The sequence below is a fragment of the Mus caroli genome, chromosome 5 (assembly GCF_900094665.2).
Source record: "Mus caroli chromosome 5, CAROLI_EIJ_v1.1, whole genome shotgun sequence".
Taxonomy (NCBI): domain Eukaryota; kingdom Metazoa; phylum Chordata; class Mammalia; order Rodentia; family Muridae; genus Mus; species Mus caroli.
The window spans coordinates 105,634,759-105,652,707 of record NC_034574.1 but is presented as its reverse complement, the minus strand read 5'-3'; the positions used below and the strand labels follow the sequence as shown (position 1 = coordinate 105,652,707).

General features: G+C 47.0%; 1 protein-coding gene across 1 annotated transcript in view; it reads left to right on the top strand.

The window, feature by feature from the left end:
- Myo18b (myosin XVIIIB) overlaps positions 1-17,949 on the top strand; it is a 208,929-nt gene that overhangs the window by 181,849 nt on the left and 9,131 nt on the right. Inside the window, exon 43 of the mRNA XM_029477836.1 lies at positions 535-672. Within this exon, the coding sequence (XP_029333696.1) occupies positions 535-672 (138 nt within the window). The remainder of the gene's footprint in view (positions 1-534; positions 673-17,949) is intronic.

Genomic DNA, 17,949 nt, shown 5'->3' with positions numbered 1-17,949 from the left:
GGGGGAGGGGGAGGGGGAGAGGGAGAGGGAGAGGGAGAGAGAGAGAGAGAGAGAGAGAGAGAGAGAGAGAGAGAGAGAGAGAGAGAGAGACTGTCAAAGACCATAAAGAGAAAGTCCAGCTTGCCAAGGAGATTCCCATAAGGCAAAGGAGGATTGAAGATTTTCACCCCTTGCATATCCCATGAACATATTATTTGGTACAGAATTCAATAGCAAGCTTGATCCTCAAGTCAGAGAGGCCTTAACACACCAAGTCCTTAACACTCCAGTTGGTGTGTGTGTATGTGTGTGTGTGTCCAAGAGTGCTGCATTTAATAGAAAGGGTATTAGAATAAAAGCAAGTGGTTTCCATCCAGACTTCAGGCATGAGTTAGGTGGCCTTGGCTAAGACCCAAGTTGTCCCCTCCAAACGCCAAAGCTTCCTCCCACCTCACAGGCCATTGCCTGTCTGTAGCACAGCATGTAGAGTACTCTTCAGGGCCCAGACTCTGGTGTGGTGGCCACTGTGCTCAGTGTCCTACCTTTGCCTTCTAGGGACAATGTCTCTGTCATCAGCTCCCAGCCAGAGGGCAGTCTACAGTCCTGGATGAGCTGTTCCCTGTCCCTGGCCACGGACTCAGTGAGAATCCCCTCTCGACAGTCAGTGGTCAGCAACTCTTTCCACAGTCCCAGGTAAGAGCCTTGCCCTGTGGCCTGCCCTTAGCCGACAGCTCCAAGACTCCTGCTTGCAGGCTGACCTTCTTGACTTCCACTTCCTGTGCTTAGGGCTGGTGACACTGCCCGGCTGTGTGGCTTTAAGTAGGTCACTTGACCTCTCAGGGCCTGAGAAGTGTGGAGTCTGGCGCTGTTTACTGACTTGGAAGATGGTCAGGGTGCAGCTGTAACACTGTAACACTGTAACACAGATCTCCATTTTGAATAGTGCCGCTTGAACAAAGGGTAACCAATCTTTATCACTGCTTCTGTCGCAGGTGTCAGACGAGCGATTCTTTGGTTTATAAATAAGCATGGTCAGTTACGTTTGTTTCAGTTTTGGATGACATTCTTGAGTGGAATCATAAAGAAAGTTGAGCTAAAGCCAGGCACAGGGCTGCCATGCCTGGGAGCTCAGCTGCTCTGGAGGCAGGAGGTTGAGGAAGGATTTCTTAAGCTGAGAAATGTGAAGCCAGCCTTGTAATATGGCAAGCTGCCGACTTTATACGGAGAGAAAAGTATATTGTACTGTGTTTCTCAGGGAGAAAAGTTATTTTTTATCGTGAATGCAACTAAGATTTTGTAATCCTGGGACTAGAGAGATGGCTCAGCACTTGCCAAGGACCTGGGTTCAGTTCCCAGCTCCCACATCGGGCAGCTCACAACCACTTCAGCTCCAGGGGATAAAATACCTTTTGTTCTAGACTCCTAAATCAACTGCACTCAAGTGTCAGACACACAAGCCTACTAATAATTATTTATAATAATTAAGTATTATACTTAAAGCTTTTTTATTTATTTTGCTTTTTTCTGATTATAATGGGATTACATCATTTCCCCCTCCCCTTTCCCCCATCTAAATCCTCCTATGTAACCAACCCTCTTTGCTCTCTTTCAATAGTATGACTTCTATTCCACTAATTGTTATATATATACACGAGAGAGAGGGAGAGGGAGAGGGAGAGAGAGAATGTTGTCCTAAATATATAAATACAATCTGCTCGGTCTTCATAATCCTAGTTGTACCTGTATGTTTTCAGGGTTGCCTATTTGGTATTGGAACACACCAGTTGGTGTATTCTTCCTGATCAGGGAAAGACTATTTCTCTGGCTCTAAGCACTCCTTAGTTGTCTACAGTTCTTTGTGTAGGGTTGAGGACTTGCAGGCTTCCTCCCATGACCGTCCATCCAATTTAGCGTGTCTGCTGATGTCTTTCTTGTTCAGGTTAGGTTAGGTGGCCATGTTGATGAGACTTCATGCATGTAGCTTCCGACACTCCTCGGAGAGGAAATCTCACAGCAAGCTCCCAGATCCTCCCGCTCTGGCATTCTTTCTGCCCCCTCTTCTGAAATGTTCCCTGAGCCTCAGGTGCAAGAGTTGTATTATAAATGTTTCCATTGAGACTGGGCTCCAGAACTCTGCATTTTGATTGGTTGTGGTTTCTTCTGTAACAGTTGCCATCTGTTGCAAAGAGAAGTATCCTTGATAAGGGGTGAGGACTATACTTACCTGTGGGTGTAAGGAGGAATGTTTAGAGTGTAGTTAGGGATTGTGCTGTGCACAATAAAGTGGTGGTTGTAAGTTCTCCTCCAATGTCCATGGCTTCCCTCTAGCGCTGGGTAGGTAAGCTGGTTGCTAGTACAGGGTATGATTTCCCTCTTATTCAGCAAGGCTTAAGAGCAATCAGAGAGCTATTGGTTACTTCCTAGGGGTGTGGACCACTACTGCACCTCAGTGTGAACATACACTACTACACCTCAGTGTGACCATGCATCCCTGCACTGCAGTGTGAGCATGCACCCCTGATCCCCTGCACCTCAGGGTTATCCTGCCGTGCTGTTTAGTGTTACAGTTCATAGGCATCAAAGCTGGGTATGAATGTTGGTTGCTTGCCTCCGTTGTAAGCTTGAATGGCACCTTCTGTACCGTGAAAGCCAGTCCTCAGGAGGAGGCATTCAGTTCAGTTCTAAGTCAGTAGACAGTCAGGGTTCTCTAGGCTCTGTGTCTGAAGTGCATGGTGTCTCCAGCAATAGGGACTTAACTTTCACCTCTGGGAGGCTGCCAAAGGCAATGGCAAAAGCCTTTGGGATTTTCTTAGATAACCCTGACCAAAAGCTCAAAGGGGGAGCTTCCCATGTGTGGTGCTGGGGTTTATCTTAAATAGTCTTTGGCTCTTGAAGACAGCATTGTGAGCCCAGATGACAGTCTTTTATTTAGTCACGTACTCATGTGCGTGATAAGTGTTTTCACGTAGACAGTTAACAGGGTGATTCCTAATGACTGTTCTTCCTCCTCCTCTTCTTTGTATGCATCTTCCTGCAGTCCCCTGGTTAGAGTCTCCCCCAGTTCTTCTATCAGGTCACTTCTATTAGACTCTTCCCCCCGCCCACCCCGCAATGGTCCTGTTTTACTTCTGCAGTTACCCGATGTCTTAGTTACAGTTTTACTGCTGTGAACAGACACAGGAAAGTCTTATAAGGACAACATTTAAATGGGGCTGAGGTTCAGTCCATTATCATCAAGGCAGGAGCATGGCAGCGTCCAGGCAGGCATGGTGCAAGAGATGCTGGGAGTTCTACATCTTCATCTGAAGACTGCTAGGGGAATATTGGCAAGGATGAGGGTCTTAATGACCATACCCACAGTGACACACTTCCTCCAACAAGGCCACACCTCCTAATAGTGCCACTCTCTGGGCCAACCATATATAAACCACCATACCTGAGGATCTGTACTGACATCTGAAGACCTGGAATTGGGAGCCTCTGGTGAAATGGAACCTGTGACTTTTGTCTCTCTGGGTCCCTGGGTCCTCCGTTAATATGATCCTCCTCCATGATCTTTTGTAGTTCCATCCATTTGCCTGAAAATTCATGGTTTCATTCTTCTTTATGTTCCACAGTGCACATGGGTACCACGTTTTCATTTCTCATTGTTTGTTGGAGGACATTTATGTGGTGTCTGTTTCCTGGTTACTGTGAATAGAGCAATAAAAAACATGACTGTAGCTAAGCAGAGATCTGTGGGATGGGGCGTGGAGTCCTTTGGCACATGCCAGGGAGGGGAGTGTGGCTGTGTCATATTGTAATTTATTTTAAGACCCTGCTCTTAGTCAGTACTCACTGCTATAGAAGAGACCGAAGGGGAGGGTTGCCAGTGCACAGACTGTAGTCAGTACTCATTCTTCCAGACCTTTATTATGTCTGGCTGTGTGAGCTAGGCAGGTCTCTTGGCTCCTCTGCTCCCATGTCCTCACTATGAAGCCAGGGAAGTTGTCACATGTCATGAGATGAAGGCTGCACATGCTGGTTTCACAGCATCTAGAAAGAGATCTACCACAAAACTGTGTCGGTAGCACAAGCCTCTACGCAGTGCTCTGAGGAATTCCAGGAAGTGGGTAGCTCTGCTCACTTGTCACAGAAGATGATCTGAGGGCCAGAGAGGATGAGCAGGTCTGATCTTCACTCAGGCAGGGCATCCCCAGTGGCCCAAGTGTCCTCTGCTAGTCCTAGGTCGGGTTTTTGTGTTAATTTTTTTTTAATTAACTTACAGACCAGTGGATTTCCAAGGCTTTGTCATGCATTCTGATTTTTTATTAGTGTTATTAGTTTTATTAGTTTTATTAATCCCCCCCATTCTCCTCTATAAAACTTCCTGTCTCTACTGAAACCTTTAACCATTAGGCTTTTGCCTCTCTCCTTGCATGGCCCCTGTGTTCTACTGTTCCCTCTGATTTTTGTTTGGATTGGAAGATTCCAGGTTTCCTTTACAACTTTTTCGTGCACGCTTTGTTTTTGTTAAGCGCCCCCCCTTCCTCACCCCCTCTCCTCCTATGTTTATACCCCTCCATCTCCATTTTACCTCATCCACTTTCATTTTACCTGTATTTTATCACCCCCCACTCTTAAACTGTCAACCCCATTTCTGGTTTTCTAGCTTCCAGATACGCCTTGTTAAGCATACAAAATAAAAGATTTAAAGTAAGTATTCCCAGGAGTTGGGTCATGCAGAGTTTGTCTTTGGGGTTAGGGTGATGTCATTTCCTGTAAGTTTTCCCAGTTCTATCTGCTTATCTTTGAATTTCATAATTTCATTTCTTTTTAATGGCTGAATAATATTCTGCTGTGCATGACCACATTTTCCTTACCTGCTCTGCAGACGGCCATCTGGGTTCATGCTGTTCTCTGGCTTCCGAGAACAGACCAGCCGTGGACGAGGCTGAGCAGGCACCTTTGTGGTAGGGTAGACTCTTTAGGTTCTTATCTCGGAGCGGTAGAGCTGGGTATACGGACCTTCTGGTGTCCACAGTGGCTGCTCAGGTGCATGTGACCACCAACAGCCTGTCACCATCCACATCAGCCTTTGTTACCGTTTTTATCCTCATTTCTGCCATCCTGACTGGAAACCCCTCCCTTTAAGTGTATTTATAACTGAAAATTCTGCACATCTTTGGATGGAAGGGAACCCTGGGGTGATTTAGTTAAATATGCTCACTAGAAAGACTGAGACCTGAACATGAAAGTATGTGGCCCACATTGATTATGAGGACTGGTGCCAAGGCCACGGATCTTCACTTACTTATAATCTCTTTCATCTATCTATCTACCTATCCAGTCATCTATCTATCTACTATTTATCCAGTCATCCATCTATCCATTCATCTATCTACTATCTATCCATTCATCTATCTATTTGTCTATTCATTCATCTATCCATCTATCTATCTATCTATCTATCTATCTATCTATCTATCTATCTATCTATCTAATATAATACTGAGGCTACAGGACCCTGAGGCAACGTCAGATAAATATATCTTAGGGCTCAGCCTTTTCCCCCTTTACAGTCCCGGATCTCAGTCAGAGTGAGTGGTTCCACAGTTGAGATGCATTCTTTCCATATCAATTAAGATAGTCTCCAATAGCCATGCGAAGAGACTCTCATCCCAGATAATTCTAGATCCTGTCAAATTGAGCTTGATTTAGTTCCACACCCCATTTTCAAGATCAGTGAACAATAAGTATGCTAATCACCCAGTGAACTGGGTAACAACCTAGTGAATAGGCTAATCACCTGGTGAGTGTGTCAATTGCCTGGTGAATATACTAATCCCCTAGTGAATATGCTAATTGACTGGTGAATATGCTAATTGACTGGTGAATGTGCTAATCCCCTAGTGAATATGCCAATTGACTGGCAGATATGTTAATCCCCTAGTGAATATGCCAATTGACTGGCAGATATGTTAATCCCCTAGTGAATATGCCAATTGATTGGCAGATATGTTAATCCCCTAGTGAATATGCCAATTGATTGGTAGATATGTTAATCCCCTAGTGAATATGCTAATTGGTGAATATGCTAATCCCCTAGTGAACACTCTAATCACCTGGTGAACAAGCTAATCACCTGGTCGAAAAGCTACTTGCAGTGGTTATCTCTCTGCTCCCCTCACCCCCATCTTATCACAGGTACAGAGACTTTCTCCACATGGGTTCCTGGAGAATTCTTGCTTAGGAATCCCAGTGTAATTGTACAGAATTTTAAACTCCCCTTTCTCCCTTCAAGGGACTAGAATTCAAACCTATGTCTGATTTATGAGAAATATTTGTAGCTGGATTTAAAGTGCCCAAGCTGAATTGTTTTTTAAAAAAGAAATCTCCATTAGAAAAGAGTTGGATAACAGAACAAATACAGTTATTATGGTAACAAAGGCAGTATTAGATTTTGTCTGAAAAATCAGAAGAAGAAATGAAAGGTAAGACTGAATGTGTACGAGAAAAAAGGGGTTAATTTCTCCATTACCATGAATTAAACAAAATGATTCACCTCAGGGTCTTTTTACCCATGGGTGTGTGCGGCGAGTCTTCCTAAGTCAGTCAATATTTTAAAGAATAAGCTTAGAAAAAAGACCACACCCCCTGTCCACTCTTTAACCTTAGCTCTCTAGCAAAATGGTCAGCCCTCTTCCATTTGGTGTGGCCCCCCTCCCACACCAAATGTTTATTTATAAACATCTGCACTGATACAGCAGGTAGCACCCATAGGAGCTTTTAGAAGGCATAGCTGATGTACTGGTGGTGTGTGCTCTTTATAAATCCTATGGTGTCTTTCCATCCACAGTGTGTCTTGGGATTTTTCTTTACAGGGCCCATGACTCTATCTTGAATCCCCATGGGAATTCTTAAGCTCTAAGTTGCTCTATTTAGCTGTGAAGACCATATTTCACTTTTTGCTTTTCAGACACTTGCCACAAGCTTGTAGGGCTTCAACAAATCCATGTCCTTATGTGTTAACTCCCCGGGGTCAAAGGGGACTTGTGTTTTGAACTTGAATAGCTGTCAGTCACAAAATCAGCACTGTGTCCCAACCTAGATGGGGGTGGGGGTGGGGTAGCACCTGCAAACCTAGCCCTGAATTACCTAGTGCTTGACAGGGCTCCATTAGGGTGCTTCTTGGACATTTCCAGTTTGGATGATAGAGAAGGTCACTCTAAAAACAGAAGGGGTTGGGGACTTCTGCCAGGATCCGAGAGCATTGGCATGTTATTTACAAGAGGATGTCAGCTCCAAAGAAATACAACAAAGCGTTGTGACTTATGGCCAGCTGGGACCAAGCAGCTACCACTGATAAATGTGAGCTCTTCTGGAGACAGACACTAAATTACCTCCTTGGCCCCAGAGGGGGAGCTTAAGGCTTGGTGGTGGCAGCTGACTTGTTTCAGTACCCCCCCCCCAGACATCTAGGGTGGGTGCTTCTAGGACTGCTCAGGGGTATGGGTAGAAGATGTTCTTCCCTGAGTCCTGCTGCATCTAGCACCCACTTCCTGTCCTCTGAGACCATCTCCCTGATGGAACCCTTTCAAGAGCCTGGCTCTCTCACTTCCTTGGACATTTAGGGCTTTTCTAAGAGGGTCTGGGCCATTTCATTCTTGCCCCTCACTCCACAACCAACAGAGCCCCAGCCTTGGTCACAGGTTCTGTTTGTTACATGCTGGCAGTGGGCATTGCTCAGTTTCCATCCTCAAGGGAACAGCTACCGCTCTGCTCTACCCAGCATCCTTCCCTCTCCTGCTCCCTCACCCTCCCTCCCTCCCTGCTCTTCGATCCTCTGCTTCCTGACTCTACCATCGCTTCACATAGGACTGATTCCTCTCACCCTCTGTCCACATCCAGGCTTCTCAAAAGGGGAGGCTTCATGCCCTTCTTCACTTCCTCTCTCCGTGAGTGTGCCCTGGTTTACCTTATCCCCAAACCTGCTCTCACCACTTCACTGGAACTTTCTTTGGTTCCAGTGAAAGAACTTTTCTTTCTTTTGTTTGTGTTGATCTGTGTCTGGTTTTGTTTGTTTTAGGCAGGGCCTCTGTATGAACTCTGCCTGCCCTGGAACTTGCTCTGTAGACCAGGCTGGCCTTACTCTCACAGAGGTCTGCCTGCCTCTGTCTCCTAACCCCCAGTGCTGGGATTGAAGGTGTGTGTCACCATGAACTTTCCTATTGTGCTAGCAGCTTCCAAGGAGACACAGTAGAGCCCCCATCCCCCACACTGTCTTTTTCTTGATTTTTTTTCAGTGTCTGCAGCATCCAACCCTCTACAGAGCTTGGTTCCCAACTGCGCCCACCTCTCTCCCTCAAGATTCTCCTTAAACAACCCTTTCTGTAGCTTTTCCTTTCCACAACCCTTTCTGTAGCTTTTCCTTTCCACCCCCTCCACAAACGCTATGGTATCAGGTACAGTCACCCACTTCTCTCCTCACCCAAGGACAAGCAATCTGTTCTCTTGTGGTTTTTGGCTCCACAGCCACAAAACTTCTCAGATCTAGCACAGTGGTTCTGGTCAGTGTTAGTGACCTGCCGGTCATCCCACAGTCAGCCCTGGTGACCTGTCAATCATCCCATAGTCAGAGGGATGGTGACCTGTCAGTCATCCCAACAGTCAGTGCTGGTGACCTGTCAGCCATCCCAACAGTCAGCCCTGGTGGCCTGTCACTCATCCCACAGTCAGCCCTGGTGACCTGTCAGTCATCCCAACAGTCAGCCCTGGTGACCTGTCACTCATCCCACAGTCAGCCCTGGTGACCTGTCAATCATTCCACAGTCAGTACTGGTGACCTGTCAGTCATCCCAACAGTCAGCCCTGGTGACCTGTCAGTCACCCCACAGTCAGCCCTGGTGACCTGTCAATCATTCCACAGTCAGTGCTGGTGACCTGTCAGTCATCCCAACAGTCAGCCCTGGTGATCTGTCAGTCATCCCACAGTCAGCCCTGGTGACCTGTCAATCATCCCATAGTCAGTGCTGTTGACCTGTCAGTCATCCCAATATTCAACCCTGGTGACCTGTCAGCCATCCCACAGTCAGTCCTGGTGACCTGTCAGTCATCCCACAGTCAGCTCTGATGACCTGTCAGTCATCCCACAGTCAGTGCTGGTGACCGCTTGTTCAGCCATAGTCAGCACTGGGGCATTTGGAGTTCTCTCTGGGCTCTCTCCTGAAGACATGTCACAGTGCTTATGGAGGTCAGGCTATAAAAGATTCTACCTCACACAACCATGGAGTTCTTAATTGCCGTGTAATCACCTCTAATTACTGCTGTCCTGACTGAATGGTATCACTTAGTCTGACTAAAAGATGGCATTACAACCTTGCTCCTCCCCTGGATGGGAAATTTTCTTTATAATCACTCCGCCCATACTCTTGGCTTGATCTTTTCTTCTTCTTCTTCTTCTTCTTCTTCTTCTTCTTCTTCTTTTTTAAATCTATTTAAAAGAAAATAATCTAGCTGCACAACAGCACCGCCATCCTACCCTACCCTGCTTGGTGTTATTTTATTTGGTTCACTGGAATTAGTAAAAAAGGTCTAAATTACAGGGTATTGTTTATAAAACAAAATAAAGTTGTGTTACTTAAGGAAATGCAATTACTCTGCCCCAGACTAAAGCCAAGGAAAGCCAAGGACCCGTCAGGAGTGTTGCTTCCATGATTAGATAAGACTCGGCGGTAATTAGCTCATTAATTATAGATACGTGAATGGATGGGTCTTAGCTTAAAAACCTTGTTCTCCGAGTAGGCTCCCTTGTCTCTGCCAGTCCTGTTTCTACACGACTCGGTGTTTACCCATCTCTGTAGCTTAGAACGGGTGCACAGGGTGAACACACTCTGAACATTCTTGGTGATTGGGCCTCTTGGGAAGAGGGCTCCTTGTCTTCCTAGGCATGAGGGTTCTCTATGTACTCAACAGTATCAGGGGGCCAGTAGGAAAGATGCTGAGCTGCGGGGGGGGGGGGGGGGGGGGGGAGGGATACTCAGTGTGAACCCTTGGCCCCAAGCTGTGGAGAGCGCTGGTGCGCTGGTCAGAGAGACCAAAGCAATCTATGGTGGATTCAGGGCTTGTCCCCCAGGACCCATGTGACTCCTGAAAGGGCTTCCGTGTTCTTTTCTGTCTAGAAGCCCAAGTTCTAGCTAGTGAGGTCCAGGAAACATTTGGAAAATGGGAGTCATGTGGCTGAGGATGTGGCCGAGTGGGTAAAGTGTTAACTACACGTAAGAGGCACATAAAGGCGTGGATCTATAACTTCATCACTGGGGAGATGGAGGCAGTGAGATCCTTGGTGTTTACTGGCCTGACAGCCTAGCCAGTCTGATACCTCCTGGTTCAGTGTTAGCTGGTTTCAGAAAGCAAGGTAGTTAAAGAACAAGACACCAGATATTAACCTGTGTCCTGCAGGAACACACGTGAATGCACATACGCATGCATGCACACGCACACACACACACACACACACACACACACACACAAATCTTAGGCTCACCTAAATGAACTTCCAATGACTGGAATCAATCACTAGGGATAAATGAGCTGGAAGTCTGACTGACTTCAAGTTTTGTTAAGTAAACTTATTACTGAAATGTACATATAAGCAGGTACATCTTGACATAGCATTCAAACACTGACCAAAGCTGTATTGTTGCCATCTAAGCCTCCTTGGCCCACTAACATCTTGGTCTCCTCCCTCTGCAAAGATAACCTCCCCGTGCTGACTTCTAACACCCTCCATCAGAAGGACCTGTCTTTGAACTTAATGCATATGGCAGTCCCTTGTGTGTGTGCACTTCGTGAAGCTGCTTCCTCCCTTCCATGTTTATGTTTAGTCTATGAGGTTGGTCTGCACTGTTGTATATAACAACCTGGTGGATCCTGGGTGCCGTAGTCCATCTTGGTTACATTCCCAGGAACGTCTGCATCTCCTCCCAGGGAACAGGGTTGTCCATGTTGGGGGCAGTAGCTGCTGGTCTCTAGTGTGCAGAGGTGGGGGACACTGCCAGACATCTTATGACCTACATGACAACACCCCTTCCACAAGGAAGCTTGTCCCGAAATCCACGGGACCATCTGAGTCACCACCATCTCCTTCACATCTTGTGCTTTACCTCCTAACTCCAGGAATGGCTTGTTTTTGATAAAGTCAGTCAGACAGTTAGCTGAGTGCTTCCAGAAGCTGCTGACACAGGGACTGGGTTCCCCACTGATGTTGGGCATGTTCATGGTCTAAACGCCAGAGCAACCTAGCTGGCTGCAGCCCATCTTTATTTGATCCAGTATACCCCTCCTTCTATCTCCACTATGAGAACCCTCCTGTCTTCTGTGTTGGCCTCTAGCTCTGTCCAGATCCTCAGTCAGTACCTGGGTGACCTTCAGTTTCTGTTTCTTCGTTGGCATTTTGGACCCTTCCTCCTTTGCCAGTCACCCTGATACACGGATTTTTCTGGAACATTTGTGAGCATTGGGTTCTTCCTAGATGAGCCCTGATGTGAGGGATACTGCTGATAGCATCTGTGCATGTACCTTCCGCTGCAGGGTGATGCAGTTTTGTCTGACGGGTGCAGACCAGGGCTCCCAGGGGTACTACAACCCTAGTCAGTTCTAGCCAAGTAGTAACACAGAGTTGTCAGTGCCCTGAGTCCTAGGAACCTCTTTTTGCCATCTTTAAAAATTAGCAATTCTAGCAGAAATGACGAGAGTCACATATCAGTTTTAGTCCGTGCTTCCCATGTAACAAACCTTTCCACCTATGTTTTCAGCCAAGGCTGTTTTCTACAAAGTCTGATGAAGTCGTTTCTTTGTTTCTCCTCCCGTTCTCCACTCCGGTTTTGACTTGTTAGTGATCTATAGCAAATCCTTGCCTATTCCAGACATAAGTTCTCTGTAGGGGAAACGGATCCCCGCTCCTTCAGAGGCTGACTGATCTTTAGAAGCCAATCGACTGCTGTTTGGGTAAATGGCTTTCTACCACACTGTCACCCTATTGATAATCCCCCTTTATATTTAGTACTGCACTGTGATCCAACTAATAATTTCCCTCCATTTCATCTTCAAGTTCTGGCTGCCTCAGTGACTCTCTGAAATTCTTTAAATCTAAATCCAGCTTGTCTGGTTTTCCTAAGTAAGGATTTGGTGCAGATGGATCCAACACATCTGGATGCTGCTGGGACTTTCAAACTTCTTTTGCTAAAATTAATATATTTGTTTGTTTTCATGTGTCTCAGGGTCTCTCCCCTTCTCCTTCAGTTATAGCTCGGTGGCCTTACTTCTTCTTCTGGATGATCATCTCCTTGAACTAATGGCTAATTCACTTTCACAGCCTGAAGCATGGAAGCACTCAGTAAATGGGTCTAGGCAGATGTAAGAATGGAGAGAGATGGATAGATGAGTGGATGGATGGATGGACTGATGGATGGATGAACAAATGAATGGATGGATGGATGGATGGACTGATAGATGGATGAAGAGATGGATTGAGGGAGGAAAGAAGGGATGAATAAGGGGATGGGTGAATGGAGGAATGGAGGGATGGGTGGATAATTTCCTTCCGCTTAGAACTACATTATGAGAGGAACCTGCCTTTATGAATACGTCTACAGTTTGCCAGCAGTTGCCATTGTGCCATACCCAGTTGAGGTCCAGGGATGGGAAGTGACACCGTCTGCTGAGGATTTGCTTAAAGAATGCTGATCCACACAAATCCACAGTCTGGTTGGAGATCTTAATCACATCTCATATCTTTCAAAACTGGGAGGAAAAAAGTTCAAAAGTTTCAACAGTAGAACCAGTGTGTCCCACTCTCCCAGTACAGGACTAGGGAGGTCACTGATGCTCTCTGTCTAGGGGCAAGATAGAAGACTTACAGGAGCTGAGGCTGCAGCACCAGCATGGACCTGATCCCTGGAGGTGGACAGCGCTCTGTAGAAATGAGGCCAGACTCTTGGAGAACGTGTTCAGGGCTGCATGCTCAACACCGTTTTTCAAGCTATTGTTTTTAAGTCACAGGAAGTGGCTTTGGCTAACTGAGGTCTGATTGAAGCATCCTACATAAGGCAGATATGGCTGCCCTCTGCCCTCCTCACAGCATTCCTCTCTGCTCTCTCACTCGCTCCAGTCCGTAAATCCTTTCAGGGACCTTGACTCTGGGACTTCATAAAGGAAAGATGTGTATGGTTAAGAAGCACACATTATTTAGAGGAGAGATATAGTAAGCATGAAATTATAATACAGAATTATAATACAGGAGCATTGGGGGTGTTGAGAGCCCTGGGGGCCAGCCTGGCTTCAGAGGCATTGATTTCTCAGTGGGACTGATCACTGAATGGTGGTAAATGGGTCAAATTTTATATATACAGCAAGGGACCCTTGTAAGATTCTGCTTGACTCCTCTGCATCCCTCCCCCCATCTCTCTTCCTTTCTTCCTATTTTAGGTGTGCACAAGGTCCATATGTGTTTGTCCATGTTTGTGTGTGTCATGCCTGTGCAGGTCAGAGGTCAGCATCAGGGATTTTCCTTCATCAACATTCATCTTGATTTTCCAGACAAGGCTTTTCACTGAACCCAGAGCTCATGGATTCAGCTTACATCTTTGGCTAGCAAGCCCTGGGGCTCTGCTTATCTCCATCCTCCCTGTGCCAGGATCACAGGTGCTCGTGGCTGAGCCGAGCTGCTTATGTGGATATTGGGGATCTCTGGTTCTTGTCCCTGCATGGCAGGCATGTTAGTAACTGGGTCATCTCTCTCTCCATCTCCCTTTAAGGAATGATGGTGTCCAGTCACCTTGGCCTCTCCTTTACTTTGGTGGCTGTCTGAGTTTTTCAAAGCTGACGTTATTTCTGTCTCCATACCCCCCCTCCTTCTCTCACGGTTATCCCAGGCTCGCAGACATTAGCAAGCATGCGGTATCATGTTGGATTCCAATATGCATTCGCCCCAGTTGTCCCTAAACGGTCTTACATAACCCGGGGTTTTTAAAGGAAGGATCTTATGAGGAGGTTAATTGTTGTCTTTGGTTGTCTTCTAAGGCTGGTTAGGCAGATAAGCTTTGTGTTGGGGAAGTCTGAGGCTTATAGACTGACTGGGCAGGGAGCACTATAGCTCCCCACCGGGTCCCCCATTTTGTGTCTGTCTGTCTGTCCAAGCTCTACTCTTGGCCCCTCGCTCTCTGCCTCTTTCACCGAAATGGATCATCTTCACTAGGTTTCTGGAAATGATTCATTTCATCAGCACAAGCTTTGTCCACGTGTTCAGAGTGCAGAACTTGTTCAGAGTGCGGAACTGTAAGTGCGTGTGTAATCTGCAGTGCTCAAATCAGGACCTCTTGAAAAAGCCCTCCCATCTCCTCCTCTAAGTCTTCCATTTCCATGTGCTGGGATTTTTTTAGAGGCCTCCAGTTCTTGCAAAATACATCACAAGTTCCAGTAGACTTTGGTGTCTGTGCCTCGGTATAGGACATGGGACTGCACTTGGTTCTTATCTGAGTCTTGATCCCTGTTCTTGGCGTCTTCACTCCCTACTCATCCCAGTCCCTGGCAAACCAGACAGACCCTGCTCCTGATGTCTGTGAGAGGGGCATGGGCAAAGCTCGAGATGCCCTGTGAAAAAAGGTCTGTGGGTGGGGTCCCCTGAGGCATCTCACCAAGCTGGCTTCTGTGTGAAGGACTGACATACACTGAAATATCACAAAGAACTGCAGACAAGACTGGCTGCTGTCCCACCCCACTGCATAACGCTTGACTTTCTCCAGTGTCCACACGATCAGTCCAGGAGAGTAGACACAGGGACAGCCTCCTGGTAACCTCTCTCCTCTTTGGCTGAGTCACTCCCTTGGTGGCCCTCGCTTCATGCCTTTCCTCTCAGCCTGTTGTCCTCACCAAGCCTCACTTCCCTGCCCTCAGTGTATAGGTAGTCATCGTTGCCTGCCAAGAGTTTTGCAGATGGAATCAGCTAATAACTGGTGGGTGGGTAGCTATCTTATCCTTCCAAATCCATGAACACCACTCATTGCCTCCCCTCTTCCAAAGCCTGAGTCATTCCACCACCTCCAGAAAGCCTGTGCTCCAGGCTCGGTACAAACGGTGAGCTCCCTTGCCAGCCCCAAAGCTACATCCATACCCTGGAACTTCCTGCAGAGCAAACCCTTCTTCACGGATGTATACAGAACTAGCACCAAAGATTTGCACTCAAAGCAGAGAAAGCATAGCCTATTTTCTGCTTCTGTATGTCAGCCCAGCCTTGAGACAGACAGACCAGACTGGGTATCCTGCAGTTCTGCTGTTCCTCAGAAAGCCCACTAGCCCCTCTGATCCTCAAAGTTCTCAACTGTAAAACGGGACAATAAAGGGTAAGGAGGAAGAATGGCTAGGAGGTGAGGATCTGGTATACCACTGGATGTAAGCCCATCTCCTTCCATTTATCATGTGTCTCGGGCTTAACATTTCTGTGCCTCTAGTATGACAAAGGAAGTTCACAGTATCATGTGCTTCAGGGAACGTGGTGCTGATGCAACCCAGTGATGTGTGTGATGTGTGCCTTGTGTTCAGTCCCAGGTACCATGCTGATCTTCAGCATTTGTTCTCTTGAACTTGGTGCTTGCACCACAGGGTTATCTTCAGAGGAAATCCACTTCTCACCCCGGACATCACGAGTATTACAGATTAAGTACATATTAATTTGCTCCATGGTTTCAGGGTGTGGGTGAGGAATAGGGGCAACGGCTCACCTCTGGGGGTGACTCATAATGTCATTAAATCTGCATTGAGACTCCTGTGGCTCCAACCGGCTCCGGCTCCAGCTGGATGCTGAGGCAGGAATTGTAAATGCCGCCATGTGGTTATATCTGACGCCAGGTCCAGAGGCCTGTGAGTTGGAACTGGCCTTTCAGCTCACTATGTCATGATGGGCATTGAGAGGATATGTGAAAACCTGGGTAAAACTTCACCTACAGACCCATCCCATCCCTCAGCCTGGGAGGGGAGGGGAGGGGACCTGGAAAGAACAAAGCACAAATGGCATCTGGCCTTTAAGGGTCCAGGTCCTAAATCTCCTTTGCAGGAAGCCCACAAGCAAGTGTTCTCACCTCAGTGAGCCTCAGATTGCCCGTATGTGAGGTGGGACAATGATACTGATCTGGGTGACATGGTACAGCGGCCTCACCACCTGCAGTCAGGATTCATAGCACAGCTGCTACAGTCACACTGGGGATAAAAACACAGGAGACACATCCACTAGACAACCTGGCAGGGGAAGGGCATGCTCTAGTAAATCCACAGGAGATCCGTTCTCAGCAGCTGGCTTCTTTTGAGCATGAGCCATACCTAGAAGTCACCTCTTCATCTCTCCTTGTCTGCTAGTACAGGTCTTATTTGTTCTTTAACATCTGTGCTCAGTGTGGGGTCTTCCTTAGCCCCAGCTATCAAGGACAAATAAGCAGACAGGTGTTAAGATGCTAAAATAGACTAGATTAGTGAAGAACAACTCTTTGAAATGAATTGGCATTCACTCATTTAAGGGTACTTGGTTTCTGAACACCCCCATCCCCACATACACACACACAGAGTTGCCAACAATTGTGATACTGTCCAGATTGGTACCCAACACACTGACGTCATTTACCTGCTGGCTGAAGAGCGGTTGGAGTGTATCGTTTAAGGAAAACGGCAAGATTGTGCGGATTTGGTACAGTTGCGGTTGTTCTTCAGAGATTTTTGATCTGGTTGAGCACACACACATGCAGAATCTGTGGCTGCTGAGGACCAACTGAGTGTGTAGATAAAACTATAAGATGTGTTGCCTACCCTGAAGTCCTGGGATGGTTGGAGGCTGACCAGCATACATACCTCATCTCTAACTCCTAATAAGACCCTGAGACCTGAGACTTGCCCCAGAAGAAGCCTAACTTGGAAAGAGGAAGATCCAGGATTTGAACCCACTATTAATTGCTTAAAGACTCATTTTCCTAACCTTGCAAATTCCAGGATTCCAAAGATTTTATATATTAGGCAACCAAACACACAGGATGTTCCTATATAAAGTTCTTATGGAATCACTGGTCAGCACTTATTGGGCTCTTCCTGTGTTCTGGGCATCAGAGAATCACTAATAACTGAACATATTGAGCTGAGAACCTACTGTGTGCCAGAGGAATGATGACTGCCCTCACCAATCCATTATGTGTTTATGCTGTATGGTGGACCAGCTAGCACTTTATACCCATTTGCTAAGCATCTGCTATGGCCTAAGGCTCTAGGCAGTGGTGGTAGACACAATGGGAATCTCTATCCTCTCTGTAACACTGGGAGGTGGATATGCCCCCTCCCATTTTTCAGTAGAGGAACTTCTGGCCTAGAGAATGTAAGGCAGCGATCCCAATGACAGCATCATTCAAGACAGTACCAGATAAGGTCCCCAGCCACCCAGATCTGATGTCAGTGACGGTGTGAGCTGTGTGTCACACACTGAGTCTGTCAAAAGGCCACAGAGACAAACGCATTGCTCTGTGTTGACTCCCCTACATGGGACTCCACCTTGGCTACCTCCTCTCTGTGTGCCACAGGGATGTTCCCTCTCTGGTGCTATGCCTAGAGGTCAAAACTCCTGCTTCTCAGGGTTGCCATGGAGGCAGAAGAGATGGTTGTCCTCTTTTCTGAGTCTAGGGCAGGGCCCAGCAGGTTAGGGTGCCATAACTATAATCACTGACTAATTCTGGATTTGAATATGAGAGCCACATCAGTGCTTGTTTTTTGGAGTGACTAAGGAACAGGCTTCGGAAGTCCCTGAGATATCTCAGGAACCTCCCTTCAGAGCCCACCCCACCCCCACCCCCACCTGACATTCATCACCCTATCTCCCAGCCACTCCACCCTCAGTACTGTAGCATCTCCTTGGCCAGTGCTCTGAGCATCAGTGGACATCTTTGATATCTAGCATACATC